The 22925-nt window shown below is 45.6% G+C and overlaps 1 protein-coding gene across 2 annotated transcripts in view; it reads right to left on the bottom strand.

The window, feature by feature from the left end:
- cdon (cell adhesion associated, oncogene regulated) overlaps nucleotides 1-22925 on the bottom strand; it is a 34573-nt gene that overhangs the window by 5910 nt on the left and 5738 nt on the right. Inside the window, exons 1-14 of one of the 2 annotated variants that reach the window (XM_030109112.1) lie at nucleotides 15765-15895; nucleotides 15393-15526; nucleotides 14200-14478; nucleotides 13527-13673; nucleotides 12516-12659; nucleotides 12141-12431; nucleotides 11791-12060; nucleotides 7530-7804; nucleotides 7270-7444; nucleotides 6000-6116; nucleotides 4568-4771; nucleotides 2690-2871; nucleotides 1900-2005; nucleotides 183-305 (exon numbers count right to left, since the gene is read on the bottom strand). In XM_030109112.1, the coding sequence (XP_029964972.1) occupies nucleotides 183-305; nucleotides 1900-2005; nucleotides 2690-2871; nucleotides 4568-4771; nucleotides 6000-6116; nucleotides 7270-7444; nucleotides 7530-7804; nucleotides 11791-12060; nucleotides 12141-12431; nucleotides 12516-12659; nucleotides 13527-13673; nucleotides 14200-14478; nucleotides 15393-15465 (2386 nt within the window). In that variant the 5' untranslated portion in view covers nucleotides 15466-15526; nucleotides 15765-15895. Of the gene's footprint in view, nucleotides 1-182; nucleotides 306-1899; nucleotides 2006-2689; nucleotides 2872-4567; nucleotides 4772-5999; nucleotides 6117-7269; nucleotides 7445-7529; nucleotides 7805-11790; nucleotides 12061-12140; nucleotides 12432-12515; nucleotides 12660-13526; nucleotides 13674-14199; nucleotides 14479-15392; nucleotides 15527-15764; nucleotides 15896-22925 lie in introns of those variants that run through there. The other variant, XM_030109111.1, reaches the window with a different exon arrangement.

Raw genomic sequence — 22925 nt, forward strand, 5'->3', positions numbered from 1 at the left:
ATGCGAGCCATTGTTTTTGGTCTCATAAAAGCTTGCCGCGTTCGTGTTGTGCGATTTTGGCGATCATACCCGTCATTAAAGTTACGGGCTTCGCAGAAACACGCCAGGACCTCTGATAAAGTGGAGGTTTGGGCAAAGCGTGAGTCACTTCTTACGTGGGGCGGTTTGCTGTGTTTTCGTACCTCTGGTCTCACAGATCATGACGTTGCTGTATTCGCTCTCTCCCCCGTCGTTGAAGCACTGCATCTTGATGTCGTAGGAGGTCTCCGGCTGCAGATACCCAATCATGTGCCAGTTTCTGACACCTGGGGAGAGACGGAGGTCAGGCGGGGGTGAAAAGTCAGAAATCATTTTGTCCACACAAGAGTGTTTCTCCTCTTTTCGTCCCTCATCTCTCTTTCATTCACTCACTGTACTCCCCCCCGACCCCCCCCCCCCCCCCCCCAAACCCCACAGCCCTACGAGGAGCCGACAGTTGCTTTACTCTAGACGGGCTCCATATATGGCAGCTTCATGTTTGTTCTGGCCAGCTTCCAGTGTTCCTACTCCACACACACACACACGCACACACACCACTGCTGCTGCTCTACCACTCACTATCCCAACACATCGTAGTACGAGATGACAGACTCCAACATGGCAATGCTACATTTCCAACAAATGAGGCTGAAATGAGCTGCTGTCCGCTGTTGTTTAACAATAAATCACAGCACATGTGCAGGTAGATCCGTAAGACACATTTTTAATTCAGTTTTCAAACACAGGAAAAATTATGAGATAAACTAAAACAAGTTCTTATACTCGAGGTGTGTTTTGTGATAAAAGCAGATGGAGACAACTTTTACAACCATATGTTTCGCTGCTGCTGCACTTGTATTTTAAAAGACATTTATTTGATGTATTTTGTTGCCGAAGTAACTTTAACGTCAAGGCAGAGGAGATAAAACCTTTTTCCACTGCAGGAAAAATACCTAAAGGAGCAGAAGGGATGTTGAACGAAACGTATAAAAGTGAAAACAAAACTTCAGTCGCATTTTGGGTGAAAACAGTCAAAACCTAAATTCTTAAAGCTCATTCACATAAATATCCAATACTGACACTGAAAAGAGAAAAATAACCAATAATTGCTCATGAATCATGGCTTTGCACAAGTTTTACATCAGAAATCTTTCCTGAAGTGACCTGGACAGTTAAAAGTTGCTCAGACAGATTTGACCTACTGGCGGCGGGATTCAAACCAGCAAACCTCTGATCATGAGGTTACTTAAATAACTCCTGGTCTCACACTGATAATAAGACATCTACACTTTTCAAGTGGCTGCAACAGTGAACTGTAAATGTCTGGCGTCACCAATAAAATAAACATTAAAATACTATGAAAGACACATTAAAATTCTATTTAGCTCCAGTGTTTGACCCACATGTTAGGTTTTTTTTTTTTTTCTCTCTTCGACTTGTGTCCCACCAAGTGAATACTGTCCGGGCGCCCAGCCCCAGCAGACATTTGTCCCAGCCGCTGAGGAGTTTGTGGAAAGCCAAAAGCTCAAATGTTGCAGAGCTGGGTCGAGTGAGCGGACGCCCCTCCTTCCTTTCCGGTACCAGGCTCAACTGTTAGCATTCCACGCGGCAACCTGAGCCGCTCTCCTCTGGCCGCGCTCATATTACAGCTCCGGCCCATTAGCTGGCAACCATTTATTAAAAACAGATTTCAGAAAGGCTCCGCTGGCCGGGGAGAAGAAGACTCCATAAATCAAAGGAGCAGAAATGCCCCCTATTCTCTGCACCCCCGAGTATCCATTACACTCCCAGCTCCCAGTTGATCTGCACAGCAGGGCTCTAAATCCACGACGCTGTTGGCTTACACTCCACACCAGAAACGCACAGCGTCGCTCCACTCACCCTCCACCACGTCCCTCTTGTAGTCGCTGTCGTTGTCGCTGTCTGTGGGCCGGTAGTAGATGTAGAAACCTTGGATTGGAGTGTTGTTGTTACTCGAGGGACTATACTGGATGGGGACAAAAAAAAAAAAAAAAGAAAAAAGATTACGTTAGACTACAGCAATCTGCAGGGCAATTATTATACAAAGAGAGGAAATGTTCCTGCGACTAATGGCGGGCCTTGTTATCAGCAGATGTACGGGGCTGCGAGCTGGATGGTGATTGCACTGTCTGTCTGAAGTTCATGAATAATGAGGCCGTCTGAGGTTAAGTAAATGCGGGGAACTATCGGCGTCCATCTGCGACTCAAAAACGTTTGGAGGAGGAGAAATGGGCTTTGAATCAGGACTCTTATCCTCTGCTGGAGCACAGCTGTAATCAGTTCAGAGTCTGATTGAGTCTTGGCTGCAGGAGACCCACCGGCAGCTCAAAAACAGGTGAGACTGCTGGAAAAAAACACCACATCCACCGAAAGTGCTCCACGTGCCGGACTAATGCAGGCACGAGAGGTGGTTTGGTCACTTCTGATGATGCATGGAAAAACACGTTTCATGGGGTCAAACTAACAAAGGACAACAACTCAGAAGATTGTTTTATGCGTGTGCACAAGAGCATAACCAAGTTTTCTTCCAAGCAGGTGCTTAAATGTTTATAAAAATTTAACACTGCAACTGAAGATTGTGTGCATAAACATATTAAAGCCTGTTAACTTTGAAAGACAATATTATTTAATTAGAATTTGAGATGCTTACAGTCCAGCGCAGCATGATCTGCGTGTCACTGATGGCGTCCGTGGACGAGATGTGAGGTCCGACCACGGGCCGGTCTGCCATCCGAGGGCTGGCCTGAGGCACCTGGTACACCTTGGAGGCGAAGCTGTGGGGACTCTCGCCGTACATGTTCATTGCTACCACTCGGAATTTGTACGGAGATCCTGAAAGAGGAAGATCAATGTTTTATGTACTCTCACTGTTTTTCATAGGATTTTTTTTTTCTGATTCCTTCTAAATATGCCGTTTCAACCTTGCAATCATGGCTGCAAGATATTAGATGTTCAGTTTGCAGTAATTTTGTCAAGTATTCCAGTCACTGTTATGACTGAAATTTGCAGTTCATCGTGCAGCGCCATCCATTTGTTCCATAATATTGATGCAGTGAGTGCCGCAGTAATTAGCAATAACTGAAAATTGCCCTTGACAAGTGAACAGTAACAGAAATATATTACTATTTTCTCAATAATGTGAAAATAAAAATAATATGTCCCATTCAAGGGTAGTGAAGAATTACATTTGATCATTCAATCAGAACACAATAAAAAGAATAATGAAAAGAGATAATTAACAGAGCAGTTGTTCTCCTGACTCATAGTAGCTTTTGGCTCCGTCTCTCCTCTAAATTTAGCCGTTTGTGTCAACAACTTCCCTCGTTTTTGGATGAATTAACCCACAACCCCGAGCATATTTTGAGGGATCAGGTCTGCTCTCTCGTGTTTTGCTTGGACCGCGACAGTTATTCTGTACGGGGTTTGGATCGGGTCCACGCCGGTCCCTGGAAGCCTCTGGAACAGATGCACGGCTGGAGCACCTGTCGCGGCTGCTCTGCGAAACGTGCTGCTCGCACTGTGCAACGTGACACCGGCGCATGGTGGAAACTGTCAGCGGAGGGTCTCTGTGTTCATTCGGCTTAGGATCTGTGACACAACTGTAATTATGGAGGTGAAACCTTGTTTTCATCCACACTTTGGTTAAAAAAAAAAAGAAAAAAAAAACAATCCCACAGTGATTCATGGGGTTGGTCATGTTGGTCATTCTGTTGGTTTCTTCTGTCAAAATCCAACTGACACTGTTTGGAAACAGTTTATATTGGACTTCAGTTCCTTCATACTGATGTCATTAAGCTGCATTTCGTGCATGAAGGGTAACAAATGGAAGTTGTTTGGGATTCTAACAATCGAAGATCGACTCATTAACGATCTTCAAGTTACAATTACATGAGTTTGAATATGCTGGTCTGTGACTTTGACTGATTGTTTTGGAAATAAAAGTCTTAGCAATGGTCGAGGGAGTAGAGTACTCGTATTTTGCACACCTAGAATTCATTATTACGATTATTATCATGCAGATGCTGTATGTCAGACTGCTACGAAATGCAGTACTGTGAAGTTTTGTTGTGTTAATAAGCTGAGCTAACGCCATGACCACAATCTGATCGTCTTTAAATCATGTTAGGAATTGCACCAGCATGTCTGTAAACATTATGATATGCTGGAGTTTCTATAGTCCAGTGTCTTCTGGTGTTTACCCATAAAACACACATTATGCTTGATCGCTAAGCTCGGCTATAGCTGGAAGTCAGCTTTTCATGTATTAAACATACACACTTGTTTTACTGTCAAAAGGCCTTTATCTGTCACCCTTCAATGCAATAAAACATTTGCTTTGTGTAGGATTTACTCGTAAATTGTACAGAGTGAGCAACTTTAAAACTCATATATCACAGGATGGAGTACAGAGATTTGCTATTTGTTCAGGTTACAGAAACAACAATCTCAACAGCTTCATATGAGCTCTGGAAACATGAAACTTTTCCATTTACTGAGGAGAAAAGTCAAAACCAATGTAAAAACCCACCAGGCTCCAGATTGCGAACTTCCACAGACAGCTTGAGAGGCGAGATGTTATCGGCAGCCACCACCCACTCTGCGCTGCGGCCCCGTCTGTAGTCCACACGGAACGCCGTGATCGGAGAGCCGCCATTGGCTCTGGGGATCCAGGTGACGTACACCGAGCTCTCGGTGGCCATGGAGATGGTTGGGCGATCGGGAGCCTCGGGCACTGAAACAGAAACAAATAGGAGGATAAATCTTCCAGATTACAAGCTGGCAGACGACAACACTGCACTGGAGCTCATGCAGGGACACAAGGAGTTCACAGGGAAGGAGAAAACACATCACAGCGAGGCCACGGAGGGACGTGTACTTACTGCCATGGCTCTTAGTCACAAAGTTAGAGAGGGCAGGAGAGAGTAAGAGACAGACAGAGAGAGAGGAGGGTTAGTGAAAAGATGACTGTCACTTCCAGTAAAGGAGGCCTGGGTGTAACTGTGAGCAAAAATAAGCACACATTTCTTATTTTAAAGCCTTCAGAGGACATTGACTCACGGCCAGTTTGAGTCATGATTAGCACTTTTATTTGCCTAACCTAACCCCGACACCAGCGTCAAGCCGCATTTGTATGGATTCAACCATTCAGAACCTGACACTGTCAAACCCAGCACATCACAAACCCAGTCTGAACTCCAAATTCATTCATACGACCAGGATCAAGGCCAAAGTTAGAATCCAGTCCAATAGTTCATCTTACTCCAACATCAAGTTCAGGATCAGCTCAAACCTCAATCCTCTAACCTCGATTTAACTGAGCTCTAATAGAGCTGTCCCTGAACTACTGTCGGTTTGAGCTTGAACTATCAATAAATCCAGTCCTAATCGTGGCTTCAACTGCAATTCTAAACTAAGTTTTGTGCGCAGTTTCCATCCCAGTCTGATCCAACACTGGATTCCGTTGAGGGAGCAAAAAGGACAACACTGATTACAGGGATTCTAACGTATTTGCTCCATTCTTTACATTTGATGCTGCGAGCACTGCAGTGTCTGAGCGGAGCCGAAAACAGAGAAATCATCGTCATATTCTCACAATCCACACTGATTCCATGTCCTTGCCTTAGTCTGATAAGTCTAACATTCACTTCATCTTTTGACAAGTCCCCATAAATTGCGTTTAAATGTAAAGTCCCCACAACCGGGAAGCCGTGTGCAGTCTCACGCCTTTGTGCTTAGAGCATTTTTCTTCCTGGGAGTCATTACATGGTGTCAGCTATGGTCCCAGTGTTTGTACTCCGCAGCACAGAGAAACAAAGCAGACCACATCTAAACATCTCAACAGTCTGGTCATGAACTCCGACTGGAACCGTCCACATGACAGAAAGCCCCGTTACTTCTTCACGAGACGTCCCGCGACCCAGCCCTGCTCGGAGACGGCGGCATGCGGCGCGCACGCTCACCTCGGTCGTGTATGACCACCCCGAAGTGTGTGTTGGGAGTTTTGTCCTCGGGGGCTTTGGGGGGCATCGAGACGACAGGAGGCTTGGACGGATTCTTGTTGGAAGAAGCGCTCTTTTCTGGAACGAAAACAAAGATGGCGCTCTGTGAATATCTGTCTTCATTTCACTGCTTCAGAGGAGTTTTAATCTGGTTTCAGTGAACGTGTGAATCCAGTTTAAACATTTCAAGAGGAGAGAGAGCAAAATAAACCTCAGCCAAATTGCATTTAAAGTAAAAATAACAACAATAATTTTGTGATTTTGATGGTTTTTCTCCCCCTGGCTGCTGCCATTTCTCAGTATAGCAAAGTAAACCTGTTGTTCATTTTTATTCATTTTGTTTCTGTTGAAGCAGTTGGCCACTTTGATTAGAGGAAATCTGATATGCATGAAAAAAACACGCAGGATATACGTTATGGAAACAGACCAGACAAACAAAAAATCCACAGCTCTTCGTATTTCTTAGCGGAGCTGCTCTGGTGGAGTTTGCAGCCACATCTGGACTTTTCCTTTGGTTCTGGACCATTTTGTGAAAAGAAGCCACCCTAGGGATGCAATCATGTCTGTGGTTTTTGGCATCTTTTTAAATATTTCTGACCAGGGAACATTTTGTCATCCCCACTGTGGCAGAGCACTATTGTTAGATTTTTTTTTTTCTGTCTACATTTGCGGTCACTTTTATTTTTATTTGTCCTTAAAACACATACAATATCCTCGCAGTCGAGTGCTTTGACAGACAGTGATCAGTGTGGTTCGTCTGGGACTGGAACTGATGAAGCAGACTTTTTAATCAACAATCTGACATCGGATGCGGGATAAAGTACGGCTGCGTTCAGAAACATAGCACGAAACACTACATCTGTGCTTAACTTAAAGTTTCAAACAAGAGCAACCAAAAAATCCTGTCTAGTTTTTATACCTTTAAATGGAAAATGCAGCGTGGTTTCCACATTTTTCAAACAGGAATGTTTCTGCTGTTCTGTCTGATGAATCTCTTCCTAAAGGTCTGTTGAATGTCAACGCAAAATGTCGAGTCCAGAAACGGCCAGATGCTCTTTAACTCAGAGGGGCCGACACCAAAACCTGACATTTACTGTTGATGCTTCAGGCGGCTCAGAAATCTGTCGTGGGAAAAGACGGCGCAGAAGACGCGTCTTCCCGTGCAAAGAAGATATGAAAAGACCCACAAACGGTGCAGCTGTGTTTGCTCTGCTTGAGTGCTGGGACTGACCCTTGCCCGTGCGGAAGGTGAGCATGGCCGGCTGACCCTCGCCCACCGAGTTTCGAGCCACCATCAGCACCTCGTACAGGCTGGAGGGCTCCAGCTCGGACAGCCGCAGGGTCTTCTCGCTGCCGGGGACTCGAACCGTGTGCCAACTTCCCACCCACGTTCCCATTTCATCCAACTGTCAGGAACACAGACAAACAGAAAAACGTCGATATAACTCAAAGAGAGGACAACAGAAGGTTCCACAGGCTTCCTCTCCTTACTTTTCGATATTTGACAAAATATGCGTTGATGGGGCTTCCTCCGTCCCGCCCCGCCCTCCACTCCAGGTCGTACACGTCGGGTTTGTGAGTCTGAGGCGGGCTGATGATGATGGGCGCCTCCGGAGTCGGGCGGTCGCCGCTCCTGTCGGCAGGCGGGTCGACGGGGTCGCCCTCGTCCTCGGCCAGGAAGTGGTCGAGGCCTTCGTCGCTCTGGATGGGGTGGAGGGAGGGCGACGCCTCCAGCGGGACGCCGGCAGTGGATCCAAACTGCAGGTCTGAGAGGGTGCAGATGAGATCAGGTTACATGGAGACACCAAAACACAAATCCTGAGGTTTTATTACAAATATGACCATGAAAATATAAACATGCATCCGTCTATTGACTGTCTAAACCAATCAGCTCATAAACACTATTAGGAGAATAGAATAATACTGATTATTTTGTTAATATTGCACTTGCATGTCTATCTCTGTTCAAGCCTGGAAATCTAAAGTCTAAACCATATTAAATCATAATCAGTCACAATCCATTACGCTCAGTTTTCCAGTTTTTCATCTCTAAATGCACACTGACATCTGTTTCTACCGCTACTAATACTGTGTGTCATATTGTGTACATACTTGATCAATCATTTATGATAAGTACAAGAAAGAAAAAATAAAACATTTAATTTTTTGTTTCCCATATTTAGTTACCTCAGTTTGGACCTGAATAAGTTGTGGACACTGATTAATGTACAAACCACAGCGCGGAAACAGATCTGATGGCACCGGCGTTACTCAGAGCAGGCCCAGATGTGCACGAGAAGCGCCGGCCAGCTGCCATCATAAAGTTTATATGTTCAAATTTTTTTAAAAAAAATCTTAAAATAACAAGAAAAACCTGGATTTTTGCATAGCATTTTGTCCAATTAAGGACGGTCGGGTCACCTGGGCAACTCATGCGGTCCTTATTCCAGCTGACGCTGGTTTGGCAGCGTCCCGGTGAAGGTTTTCACAGATATTTGTAAGACGCCGAGCTCGGCCCGTGAGAACTGAGGCCGCTCCACTTTGCCGAGGTCAAACAGCACTGTAAATGAACATTAAAGCCTAAACGGGGGAGTGAAGAGGTTAAGGCCGTGTGGCTTGTTACGGGGGCTCGCTGCAGGGCCCTGGGTCCTGTTTCAGGCTGTTTTTGGTGTGTGCGGCACCGGTTCACTTTGTAAAACAAACAGGCCTGGAGCTGGTAACACTAGACCTGATCCTGGGACCGCGGCCAGCTGCCACACATTCCACACACCAACCATTAAAATACCGGAGAGAATCAGACCTCGGCACTACATCCAGGCAAACCTACAACAGTCCGCAGCGCTCTCTGACTCACAGAGAAAACCACAGCCAGGGCTCCTGCTCCAGCTCGGCCATACAGGAGGAGGCGATTAAGGACACGGAAGCCTCCACATCCTGATGGAGAGGAGAGATAGAGCTCCACTAACTACTGCTACACCTGCTCAAGGATGTGTCACCAGCTACTTCCCAGAAAAAAGATAAAGCACCTCGGAGGAAATGTGATGGAAAATCACAAAGAATTTCGACCAATGGCTCCAACATGAAACTATCTCCACCACTTTTGAAGAGCTTCAACTGTACATTCTGGATGTTTCAATCATCTATATGGTCTTAACTTCACTTCAGTTATTCCAACTATTATACACAATGAAGAACTGCTATGATTCTTTAAATGTTTTGAGTGTTTTACCTGTGAATTTAAGCTAAATCCATCACTTTATTTATATGAACTTATCAACCAAAACTTCCAAAGAGAGCAAATTTGGAATGCTGGACCTTAATCCCCTCCATCTCTGGTTTAAGCTAGGAACACCAGCCAAAATGCATCTGTCATTTTTGATGACTCTGAAGCAAATAAACTTTTTGCAAGCTGAGATTTTTTTATGTGAAATGAAGTTCTTTCTTTCATGCATAGACCAACAAAATCCAGAAATATTTATTAGCACTTCACTGCAGCTGGTTTAGGTGTTCACTTCCAGATTTCAGCTGGTTCAAAATACTAAATCATTTCAGAGGAAATGCATGCAAAAAAATGGAAAAATTAATGTATGAGGTATGCAACAGTTTTCCTCTTAAACTTTGCTTGAAACAAAGTCATTCATTCATCAGTTTTGTCCTTCCCAGCCTACAACATAAGCTCCCCCAACTGAAATGATGGTCATTACTGGTATTAATGAGTTTCATGACTGTACACACAGGCAGGGCAGATGGAGGGATTTATTACCCAGAGCACTCCTCCATCTGCAAAATACTTTCCATCTTCGGGTGGGGTAAAATTATTCCTCCCCTCAAAGCAATTAAAGCTACGGAACATGCAAATAAATCTCTTAAAATTTTCTCAACGAATCGGAATCTTTTTAAGATTTGTACGTGCATTTCAATCTGACAGAGCATTTTCACTCACAGTTCAGTATTTTCATGTTTTCATTCTCTCTGTATGTGTGTGTGGCTTTAATGTTTTTTGCCTACTGATGAATGGAACCGAGATCATCTCTAACTCTGAACACTGAATGTGCTACAAAAAAAAAAAATACTAGTCTAATTATTTGATGATAAGAGGTTAAATATTGGTTGCGAGTGGCGAGATCGGAAAAGACAAGACAGTCACTTCAGAGTGCACATCATGTTTGGGGTGGATTGGTCAAATCATTTTTCTGACATTTAAAAGACTGAAGAACTAATGTAAAACTGCATCAAAAAAGCTATATGTGTGTGTAAAGAAGAAAATCAGAAGCCGAAGCCCTACAGTGATTCAATAAACTACTTGGTTGAAATACACACACACACACACACACACACACAAAAAAAACATCTGTCGTGGAGCTTTCCGCTTTGTCTGTCACTTCGGAGCAGCACAGTGTGTGTAGACGGGAACAAAGCAGACGAGCGTATGACAGAAAACACACACCACATCTCCCAGCGGTGCGTCCCACACTGGGTTGCCATGGCGCTGGAGAAAAACAACGTCAAACCAAAAAAAAAAAAAAAAAAAAAAGACCCCAAACATTATTTCAGATCCCTGTTTGTAATGAATTACAACAACAGACTGCACTTCACAAATCAGTGGGACTGTTTACTGTGAGAGCAAAGTGCGTTTGATACGGCTCCTGTATTTGGTCCTGAAACAGAAAAGTGAGCCCAAACAGGACGGGACAGACTGTTTACCGCTGTGGGGCAGATCCTCCTTATCAGCCTCGCTTTCTGTTTGTGTGTGTAAAGGTGGTCTGCGGCAAAAGATACAAACTCTCATTCTTCTTCCCGAGGTTTGTGGAAGAGAGCAAATGTTTAGCAGTGAGCCGGCGCAGCGCAGCCTGATTTGTACTCCCCATGTACAGCATGCATCTGCATTAATCATTGTGCAGATCGGGGGGGGGGCAAGCTGAGGAATGGGGTCTTGGCGCGGCCTGGTCGGGCCGGGGAGGGAGAAGAGGGGGAGACGAATGGAGGAGCTGGAGGTGGGGGGGAGTGATGTGTTAATAAATAAAAGGCAGTTGTGTATGATGTTGACAGCTGGGTGGTCTGGTCCTCGTCATAACCCTCCACGGCTACTCCTTACATTCCAGCGTCCGGGGGCTTATCCCCGACGGTGCGCACAAAGCTCACTCTCACGCTCAAGCTCAGTTCAAGGCTCAGGAGGAGGGCGGCCTTGGCCGAGCCTCCCCTACCAGCTCTCAGAGAAACACACACATTCACACTCACAAAGCCAGGACTCCCCACAGATACTGTATGTGCAGGCCCACAGAGATCCCATCTGGTGGGATACCTTAACCCTTTCTGACGCCGCACCAACATTTTGGTAACGATTCACAAAGGCCCCGTTTGTCTGCAGCTTCTGAAAAGTGTTCGACGTCCGCGATGCAAACTCACGATGGAGAGAAACGGCGAGCCCAAACTCAAAGGTGAAGCTTAATGTGAGACAAGCACAGGAAACTTCAGGATTCTACATCTGCACACGTCTGTGAGGGTGTGAAATGCACACGCCTCCGCATGTTTGTACAATATGAATGACTTATGCGTGATTGTTACCGTTTTCTTTTCAAAAGTTAAGGTTATTTCTTTTTATGTTGAGTCTTTTTGTCTAATTTCTCACAGAGTGAAGACTCCATTGAGCTGATAGCCTCATGAACAGAAAGGCCCTAGAGTTAGCTTTAGCAATAATGCTATTACAGCCAACCAAAACAAACAAACACAAAGATGACTGATGTTTTCATACCTGGCTGAGTTGTGAGCATCCCGTATGACTGCGCCGAGCCGATCCCGTTGTCTAGCAGACACTGATACACTCCCTCATCCTGCGGTGTCACGTCTGTAATAACAAGCGAGGATCCAGAGATCTGAAAGCGGTGTGACGGGCTGATGGTATCGGCGTTAAAGAGCCAGGTGATGTTGGGCGAAGGGTTTCCTTTCGCTTCGCAGGTAAATCTTGCGGAGGAGCCAGGAGGGACGAGCTGGTTTCCCAGACCCTCAGTAATAGAGACAGGCTCTGAAAACGACAAGGGGAAACATTAACACAGTCCCGGCGAACAGTCGCCACAACAATGTGTCTCCTTGTGTTTTTCTTACCAAGAACATTCACAGTGTAGTTGGCGCTGGTCACCGTCCCCTGCTCCGTCTCCACCGCACAACTGTAACGGCCTTCATCGCGTCTCGTCACACTCACAAAGGCCAGGTTGTTGTGCTGCCGCTGGTAAGAGAGACCCAGCGAGACCTCTTCTCCATTTTTAAGCCACTTGGCTGCCGGCGCGCGACCCCCGGACACCACGCACTCCAACGTCAGCGGCTGCGACTGCTGCACCGAAACGGCGGTTGGGTTGGTGGGATAAACTATCCGTAAAGACGTGGAAGGGTCTGACTCTGAACAAAACGCACAAACATGTCAGTGGATGAAGACCAAAAATTAGATGAATGAAATACAGCTGCGATGTGATCGGACCTGACCTTTGACTGCTAGCTTAGTGCCGTGAGGCTGCACGACGGTTTCCCCTGTAACGGGGTTCACTGCACCACATCTATACATGCCCTGGTGCTGGACTGAAACTGAAGGGATCTGCAGGTTGCCGGAGGGAAGTACTAAATAGTCATCTGGAGGAAAAGAAAAAAAAGACGTGAAGGAGTGATTTCAGCAGAGAGATAAAAGACTAAATGAGACAACTACTGGTTGATGCACGTGTTTCTTTTGAACTCTGCAGAGAATTTATAACTACCATCGTCTTGTGGGTTGACTATTTTGCTGGAGATGGAAAATAAAAAAACAGAGTTACGAGCAATCTTTGCTTTTTTGGTCATAAATTTGATATAATGGCTGAAATTGATATTTTAATGACATTGTTATTTCATCTTGCTATTAGCCAATCAGATATAGTTTTAAGATAATCGTTGTATTTTTACTGTAGTCGTTGAGGAGTTCCAGTGCTTTTATGCGACCTGGAAAACTTGTTGGCTGCAAGCTGCATAGAAAAGTCAATTGTCCTTAGATCATCCATGGATCCATGTGATCGAGATATAACTCACAAAAGGTAACAAACATTAAGGTCCGAGGTGCATGACCTAATTGTTTGTAGTAGCTTGCGAGTGCAGTGCCAAGTTACTGCAGTTTACATGAGGACACGGAGAATGAAGTCTGTGCAATGACAGCTACAGAAATGAAAGGATCGAGCAGCCTTACAGAAGATTTTAAGCATTTAAGTCAACCTTGATTGAAATTATCGTCACAGATGTGAATATTTTCTGGTTTCTTTATGATCTGTGTTACATCTCTACAATGATCAACTCCATATAATCAAAACAGGTTAGATACATTTGGACACTTCAGCTATTTCGACTAGTTAGAGGCACTGCTATATACCATAGCTAATACAGCTATAAATATAAGGAATAATATATTACTGAGCTTTTTTCCTGACTGGAGTTTTACATTGCAGCAGATTTAAGCACTCGTTTGAAACCTACCTGTTGATACTTCCATCCAGTCCCCTCGTACTTTCAGTCTGGGAAGCGCTGGAGGGACGCTGTGCGGCAGAGGACACTCTATGAGGACAGAGCTGCCTTCAGCCGCTGACAGAGATCGCCGTCTGCCATCTTTATATTCTGAGATTTCTGCAAACACAAGAACACAGAAACATGCTCTCGTTCACCTTGCTTTCAGTGAACAGTATCGGGTTGGGATGCGTTATGTTGTGAGTATCAGGAGCCTGACAAGCACCACTTGAGCCGAACTGTTTGTGTTGGATGGCGGGGTTTGTTTATTGCCGCAGTGAGTGGTTCCACTCATGGCCGATACAGCGTCGGATCAGGGTCAAACTCTGAGTGTAATGTCCAAGAACAAGCAGCATCCCAGCAGGAACATAACGCACCACACAGGAAAACCCGAGGCTCATTAAGGATACTGGTCAAGAGGCAACTGGAAGGGTGCCCGAGTCAAAAAAAGAAAAAAGGAAAAGTACTACTGCTTCCTTCCCTCCCGCCTCTCAGCAGCAGGCAGCTGTGGAAAGGCATTATTCTAAGTGTTGAGCACTCTCAAAATGGCTTTCCTTTTCTCAAGGCCACTTCCTGTCTTTATACACCACTTTGCTTTGAAGTGAGGAGGAGCGTTGCACGGCGGGGCGGTGCGCCGTATCCGTACCTGCTATGGCCACACGAGCGAGGCGGCTGGCGACGGCCGGCCCGTGCCCCAAGCGTGCCACGCACTGATAGACGCCAGCGTGGCCGGGCATGAGGGAGGAGATGGTGAGGGAGCCCCCGCTGAGCTCCACGCTGGGCAGCGTGTCCGAATCCAGGGGACGGCCTCTGAAACGCCAGGAAACCACCGCTGACGAGGGACTCACTGAACATGACAGGCGGGCGGCAGAGCCTCGACTCTGAACCACGGAGGCCGGTTCAGAGCTGAACGAGAGGGACTGAGCTGCAAGAGGACAAGACAGAAGACATTTATCACAATCGGAAGAGACAATCCTCTACAAATTTGTGCAATAATGAAAGGAATGCTGAATTAAAGACAAAACTTCAATCAGAAATACAGATTGTGAGTTAAACTGAAAAAACAAGGCAGTTTGGAGAGTGTGATGGGCAACAAGTACAGACATTAGTGTCCACATGTCAGCAGTACGAGTGAAAAGTTGGCAGAGATACCTGAAAAATCTACTGAAGCAACAAAGTACAGATATTTTATACAAGTAACCTTCAGCAGACGTGTTTGAAAAATTGTTTTTATTTTGAATATTGCAGATTAAACACTTTTTTCATGCAAAGTTCAGAGTGATATTTGCCAATTTTTTCCCCCATTCAAACTCAGAAAACTTGTAAAATCACAAACCTTTCTTATCATTAACTGTTTAGACGAATAGATTTATTGAGCTGAAAAAGTCCACATACTTGTTGATAAGTTTGCAAATTCTCACCAATTGAGTTGGAAATTTGACAACGTGATGACAAAGCCTAAAGTCCGATCTTCTTTTCACACGACTTGAAACATGCACACAAATGCTTGTGCTAATTTATGCAGGGTTTTAAATGTCTCAAATAATTTACAGAAAAAACATTCGCCCATTCAGCTGCTATAATTACTATTTTGCCACCGAGCTAATTTGTGGTTGGATAGTGTGCATTAGGATAACCAATTCTGCAGCTAAAAACTGATCAAAGCGTGCATGAATGCAGCGCTGAGCTGCAGAATCAGTGATTATCTCTGTGCAGTCATCGCCATAAGCCACGCCTTCATCATTAAACAATCATTTACTCGGCAGGATATCAAAATAGTGGTTTGTGGTTCAGTTAAACGGCGGCGTTATTTAAAAGGAAAATGAGACAGAGACTCACATGAGCAGCTTATGAGCAGAGACTGGCTGAGACACAGCACAGTGGACAGGAGGACCCTTAGGCCACTGTCCATGGTGCACTTTGACCCCTGCCGGTGGCCGTGTTGCGCGGTGTGCACGCCCTCGTCCGCAAACCTGCAAAACACAAGCGAGAAGGGAAAACGCTTCAGAGCAGAGCTGTGCGAGGGAACGTGACGGCAGAGCGGAGGAAAATAAAACAACCGGCATGTTTTCAGCGGTTCAGAGCTGGATGAAAATTCCATTAGCTTCCAAATGAATCCTGTACAACAATCCCTCTAATCTTCACGACACATCCTCTTTGCACACTCCTTGATCTCCACCTCCCACCCTCTCCTCTGACCCCTCTCCTCACCCGCTGCAGTGTCTGTGTTCAGGCTGGAATGTCCAGCCTCCTCCTCTCCCACTGGGCCGCTGAGATCTCCCGCTAATGGAGTAGCTGTGGAGAGACTGCCGCCTCGCTCTTAATATCACTCTCTTGTCACACTGTGTTGCTTCCTCATAGGTTCACTGTAGCCTGAAGTGCAGGCCAGACACACACGGGGAGAGAGGAGAAGAGACAGAAAAGGAGTGGAGGGCACGTAATTAGGAGCATTCCTCTATCCTTTTCAAACCGACCCCCTCCCAACGCAGCACCTCCTCCTCCTTTTTCCAAGAGTAATCCAGGCAAGCTTTGATCCCGGGTTCCTGGTTGGTAACCAGGGTTTGAGCCCGAGGCCGGGGAGGGGACAATGGCCGTCCAGCTGTGATATTCAAACTGGCGCTTCGGTGGCTCGCAGACATTAGCGGAAGGGCCAACTCAGGCTGAAGGGTGGGTCAAATTAAAAGCGTGATGCCTGGGTGGGATTGTTGAGGCTGAACAGGTTTCCCAACCTCAGTCGCTAACTTGAACATTGTTTCATCTGCTCGACAATCCGGCGGGTCAATTTGGTTAACCTCCTCTTGAGGCTGCAATATGGTTAGAAAATCAGGGGCCAAGAGCGATCCAAGTGAGCAACATCTGCAAAAAGCTCCACCGAGGAGCCCCGACGCACGGTTAAAGGTGAAATCTGTAATTCTGCTGTCATACAAAACTCAAAACTAGTCCACGTCATCCTAGTAAACTTCACCAGAGGTGCATTTAATGTCTCATATTCAAATGATTTTAAATGACACAATTTACCAAAGAAAAAAAAATGTTCTCAACCACTGGTGAAAATTACTACAAAAACTATATTTATTCATTGCACAACAGCTTTAGGAACATTTTTAAGATCACATAATGTCGTGCCTAATGCATAAACAAACAAGTATAAAAAGGTTGTATTTAAAACACGAAAGTAGGTTTAAGCAGTTGCATTCACAGTATATCGGCTGACTGAGGTCAATGCATCCAACTTTCCATATTCTGAGCGTCACAAAAAATTGAGATGGTAGTGTGGGTTTAAAATTCACACAGATAAATATTTTTATTAAAGTGACAGTAAAGTAACCAAGGCTGGCACACTCCAAATAAAGGAAATATTGTTTGAAATTTGTCAACAAGCTGCTGCTTACCCTTCTTTAATGGTTTTTGATCACTGTACTGCAAAGCAGGGCTCAACCATGAGTTGATATTCCAGCGAATGCCAAAAATGATATGTCAAATTATTTATTCAGCCCACAGAGTCCAATTATAATGCTAATTACTTGAAATGTCAAGCCTGCAGACTTTCTGAGACCATTCTGAATGTTGTGGCGATTCCCCCCCACTGCTACGCCTCTGCCCATGTATTCATTCCCACTCTCCTCTTCTCTGCTGGCTCTCTCTCACACACTCTCTGTCACTCTCTGAGGGCATCCTAAGAGGAGAGGGAGAGAAGCGGCAGGAAATAATAAACTCTTCTGGCTCCTGGCTCACGCCCCCTTCTCACCCCGAGGTCAGAGGTGAGGAAAGAGCAGAGGGAGAGGATGAACCAGCGGGTGTCTGGTGGCCCTGGACCAGCCCCCGGAGGTCATCTCTGGCTTTTTCTGTTTCACTCACACACAATTTCACAGTTTTCCTTTTAAGAACGAATTGTTTTACAACAAACCTGATCTTTTTTTTTACTTTTGTTTCAGAAATTAACCATTTAAGGCTTACTCTGCACTTAAAGCTACAGGATTATGAAATATAATGTAAGTAGTCTCTGATTTCCATGAGCGGTTTCAGTTTAAGTGTGTGCATGCTCATTCAGGCAGATCAAACTCACATCTTACAGCCTGGCATTTCTCCATCCCACAAGTTGCAACAGGCCCTGCACACTGCCCCTATGTCATCAGTGGAAACTATCTTTCTCTCTCTGCTGGAATAATGATATATAATTACAATAATAACAACAGTGCCATGACAATGCACAAGGCAGAGGTATACTTGGCACAAGGTATGATGTGAACCCGGAGCTGATCCAGTGACTCTCTTTACATACTTTTCTTTCCCTCTCTTATTACAACTGGTCTGGTGCTCCCAGCGGGCGGGCCAGCTGGGTACTAAAGTTCCGACTGGATGCCCTTGTGTAAACACACACAGCTGCTTATCTGCCCCATCGATCTGGCGCAACGAGGAAACACAAGGGCATCATTCCTGCTCCTTATCAGCTTGGCTTTCCTCTGACATCCGCCACCATGAAACCTCCTCGGTGGAGACAGACACTGTGAGGATATCTTGTATCCCCTATCAAGGGGGACGCATCCTGATGCTGGCAACACTGGCAGCATGGAGAGGCAAGTCTGTTTCCTTCAGTGTAGACGCCCAGACAAAAGCTGGAGTGGCCCTTTGACAAAGTGGAAGTCCCTGTCAAATGAAGTCTGTTCAGCCTGAGAGCCATCTCCACCTCTATCACCTCCTCTGCTGTTATTCCTTCTAAACGCTCAGATTTTACTACTTTGAAAGAGGAAAAAAAAAAATCTGTGTTCCAGATTTCTTTCTCCAATCCCAGCTCTGATCTTGCGTTACACTCTGGTTTTGCACTTACGATGTGAATGCATGGCCATACTCAAGACAGGATCGTCGGCTATAAATTGAGGAGACATCTACCATAAAAAACAACTGCACACTGTTGAAAGTCGATACACAGACACGGGGACAGTTTATGAAAATAAATGAGGTAAATGTCAGTGAGTTCAAGTGGAAAAGTTCCTATTTTTTTAGGGAAATAGTGGGGGTTGACCCATGTATGTTTGGCAAATGTCTGACTGACACCTGGCTTAACAAAGCAAGAGAAGAAAAACACCTCCCCGACTTTGAGCATTGAGTTTTCTGTACTTCTTGGACCTTATCTGTCATGCTTCCTTCCGGAGGAGATACAGTGTTTGAGGAGCGGCACCATTATTTATCCATACAGGGAGTAATACAAGACTCCGACACACGAATAGAACGATCTATCCGCCCGTAAGACAAGAGGGATCCCTGGTGATGACACAGGAGAAAATAAACACACTGACAGGCTGCCCTCAGGGAAGGGAAAGGGATTGAAGTACCAGGGGTGGTTAGCACCTGCACTTCTCTTTTGGCCTCCTCTCTGCAGGAACTACTTAAAACCCCATCTGCCCCCATGTGGGGCAGGCCCATATCCTTGTCATATTGGGTAAACAGGGACAAAAGCAATGCGGCAAAGCATCAAAGACCTGGAGGGCAGAGGAAGAACAGGTCACAACTGGTGCTGGAGCCTGGCCTCTCTGCTTCACAAGACTGCACAGCTGAATGAAAGTCAACAGAAAACATCATGAAGCCGACTGATCCCGACTGTGCTGGGAATCAATACCGAAAATGTAAAAATGCAGAAAATCTGGAGATTTGAGCTGGAAAGCAGGGAAGAAATTCCCTTTAATGATCAAGGCCTCTCGTTTGAGATAGAGACGTCAAGTGGAAGAGATCAGTGGGGTGTAGGAGAATGAGCAAGTCTTCTCTGGTATGATGGTCTAATCTGACCTGTGCGCTGAAGCTGATTCACATGCTATATACCCCAAACCTGTCTGCACTCGCCCCACATCTCACTGACAGAGGATCTGCAGCGCACACATTCCTCAGATCCACAAGTGAGAGAGCAACGGACACACACAAAAAAGACACACACACAAAGATGGGAGAAAGATTTAAAATGGGATGATGAGAGGCAAAGCATAACAGAAGAGAGAACGGGAAGCTCTCTGGGAGAGGAGTACAAGAGACAGGCACATAAAGAGGTGAAACATTCATTGGGAGGTGAAAAGTTGCCAAGCCTCAGCTCCTTTCTTATGTGTCTTTATTTGGCTCAGAGATAGAGCCACACAGATAATGACATCCACGTCTGCCAAAACTGACTGATGATTCAGCTCAACTACATTCAGCTCAGCCCAGTAACTTGGGAAGAGTCTGCTGATAGAACAGACTGTAAGGAGCCATTATGGGTTTCTTCTATGGGTATGGGTGAGTCCATCGAGGCAGCCTGGGGCCACAGAGAAACTAATGAGTGGAAACACTGGGCCTCTGGTATGGCCCAACTCTGGCTGATTAAAGACTGAGATGTTATTAAAAGTGGGACAGACTTAGAATAGGAGAGCGCGAAAGAGAAGGACAGAAAGGAGACATGATTTGGAATGAACTGCGGGAATTAACAGGAGAAAGAGGGTTCCCTTTTGTTTTATAATGAGAGGTAAGGGCAGAATTACATTCAAGAGGTGGAGTGGATCCCCAAGACAAAACGCCTGCCCTCGTCTGAACCCGAGATCCTGCAGAAACTTAAAGCAAGGATTCTCAGTGAGCTAATTCAGCTGAGTGAAACTACACAAATGAGGTACAGCTCCAAGTACCTGCTGTGGAGACGTCTCATGTATCTGTCTGCAAGAAGACACAGAATCAGCTGTCCGGGAGGTGCAAGGTGATTAAAGAGGCCGAGCAGGTCCCAGAGCCCACTGACGTCTGGGCCCTGACTGCACTGCCTTGGTGTGGGATCAGACCAGAGAAGGAATGAAAGGAGAGGCCCCTGGGGATCAGACAGTCACATCCCACAAAGCCCTGTTTACCAAGGACACACACACCCCACCTTCCCTGACCCCCCTCCACCTCCTCCCTACAGTGCCTCCCTTCACCAAAGTCTGACCCTCCCAAAGTGCCAGGGCTGGGACCTGGGAGACAGCGCTAATTCTACCCCGAGGCTTGTTGGCCGAGGACACTAGCAGAGAGCTGAGAGTGGAGCGAAAAGGAGGAGGTAGAAAGACTGAGACAGAGGGGAGAGAAAGTGGGGACTGAATGGTACAGTATGTAAAACCCATCTTAATTGGCGATTGTTCTGCAATGTCTTGTTTTTCCTGGGAATCGGTTAGTGGGAGGAACAGGAGGGTAGAGAGGTATGGTTGTTTCCCAAGGTCCTGAACAGCGAGATTAACCATGGGGCGAAACTCAATAGCAGCCTCGGACACTGGAAACAGATCCCCGGGTATCACCACCATACAAGGCCACCTCGAGACCTTTTGCAAAGCGCATGTAACTAACAATCCTTCCCCATTGTTTGAGGTCTCTGGGCGCTTCCAGCTGATTTCACAGGCCTTTCAGTCCACGGGGGGACGTCTGCTCAGACGAAAAGGTAATTCTGATGGAAAGGAGGAATGCACAAGAAGGCCCTCTTGCCCGCAGGGTGTGTTATAACACTGATCTCCAGCATGTGCCAAGAGTCTGATTCATCACAGCGAGCCAGAAGGGAGCTGGGATTGTGCAGCCGTGGCACCGGGGCAGGAGGCCACAGATCCACATTCCTCTGTATCAGCCTTGATTAGAGAGATGATGGGAAAACACATTGATGCAAGGGAGGGAATAATGATCATTTGCCAAACGTCTTGATAATGTGAAAATGTCCACCTTTTCTGGAGGAGTGGAGATATTATCTGTGTTTTCAAACGTGGCTGTGTGGGCTATGAACTATGGGCATACAGTGATCCGGTCCAGCTGCCCCCTCCCTCCCTCCCCTCTGCACAGCCTCCTCGTCCCTCCCCAGTTCTCCTGGATTCCTTCACCGCCTGCGTCTCCATGCAACACACTGCAAAGACGCAGACAACAGTTTCTGCTCAGTCTCCTCCTGATGGGTCCCTGGCTGCCAACCAAGAGCACTTTCAAACTCAAACACACATTAAATAATGAAATCTCAAGCATGTGCAACAAAAACAAAATGACAAGGTGTTTGAATAGATAGTAACAAGAAACTCAGTTTTGCAAAGCCAGTATTTAAAACCACCCAGTTAAAAAAAAAAAAAAAAACTTGGCTGGAGGAAGATGATCAACTTTGTATTTAACTTTGTGGTTAACTGCACGTAAAATAACTTCAATCAGTATAGTGCTGTTCAGCCAGGCACAATCTGTTTTTTGTTTTGTTTTTAAGAGAAACCACAAATAAAACTAAACTAAGTTGCTTTCAGTGTCTCTGCTTCTTTGTTTGTCCATCAGTAGGCGTGTGAAAGGAAGTATATGTATTTCCATTTTTCTGAATGATAAATTGACTCTGCAAGTAGAATAGAGTCCAGGCAATTTATTCATGTGGGGAGGATTGATGACACAGAAAGGCTTGCGTATACACGAGTGCACCCCACAGTCAGAGCAAAAACAAACACATGTAAAAAGGTTAAATATAATTAGTCTTCTTCACCGATTCCACAGATCTCTTGCGAAAACCAAAACAAACAAACCGGCTCCCTCATATGAACAAGTTTGAGGGCCAAAAGATAAATATGCACTCCCAAACAGAGCGTGTAAATGCTTTATTTAGTTTGTCTAAATGTTTATCCAACTCTCCTCGTAACACTCCACGCTTGTTGTGCGGCAATCGAATGATCACAAAAAAAAAAAAAAAAAAAAAAAAAAAAACCCTCTCAGTGGTGAAATATCAACACACTCATCATCGGAGTTTCTTTCCAAAATGTTTAGGGCCCATTATTGCGGCTGGGCTCAAGGTGTGAAGGGATTTTGACAGATGATGTTGGCACTGTGGTGATGCCAAGAGAAACATGACAACACCAAAACAGAACAAACAAAAAAGATGACAGAGAGAGTAAGAAACCCTCGCCGACTGCTACTGTCTGAGACGACAATGATTTGTTTGACTTGATTAAAAGCAGAACTGTGTTTTCATCCATCACAACGCCACCTACGACAGTCATCACAAGAACAGAGCAGGGATTTGGACCAAACTTGTGTCTTCCCTCTGATTTACATTCCTACACTTATTTTTTTTTTTTTTTAATAGGGGGTTCCATATTTCCCTAAAGGCCCATATCTTGTTGCAGGGAAGGCCCAAAATGGCACCCACAACCACAGAACCAGAGGCAGCGGCAGCAGCAACAAGCACCCACACTGCCTCATACTCTGATCTGGGAGGAAAACAGCCCTTCAAACAAGAAGCCTGTTTGTCAGCTGGAGGGGAGTGCCAGCCACTAGTTTTGCCTTAATATAGTCTTGCTGATCCCTGAGCTAGCTTTTCAACAGCGCACACATTCTGGTTCACAGAAAACCCATGTCAGATGTGACTTATTGGTTCAACATTTGAAATAG

The sequence above is a fragment of the Salarias fasciatus genome, chromosome 14 (assembly GCF_902148845.1).
Source record: "Salarias fasciatus chromosome 14, fSalaFa1.1, whole genome shotgun sequence".
Lineage (NCBI taxonomy): Eukaryota > Metazoa > Chordata > Actinopteri > Blenniiformes > Blenniidae > Salarias > Salarias fasciatus.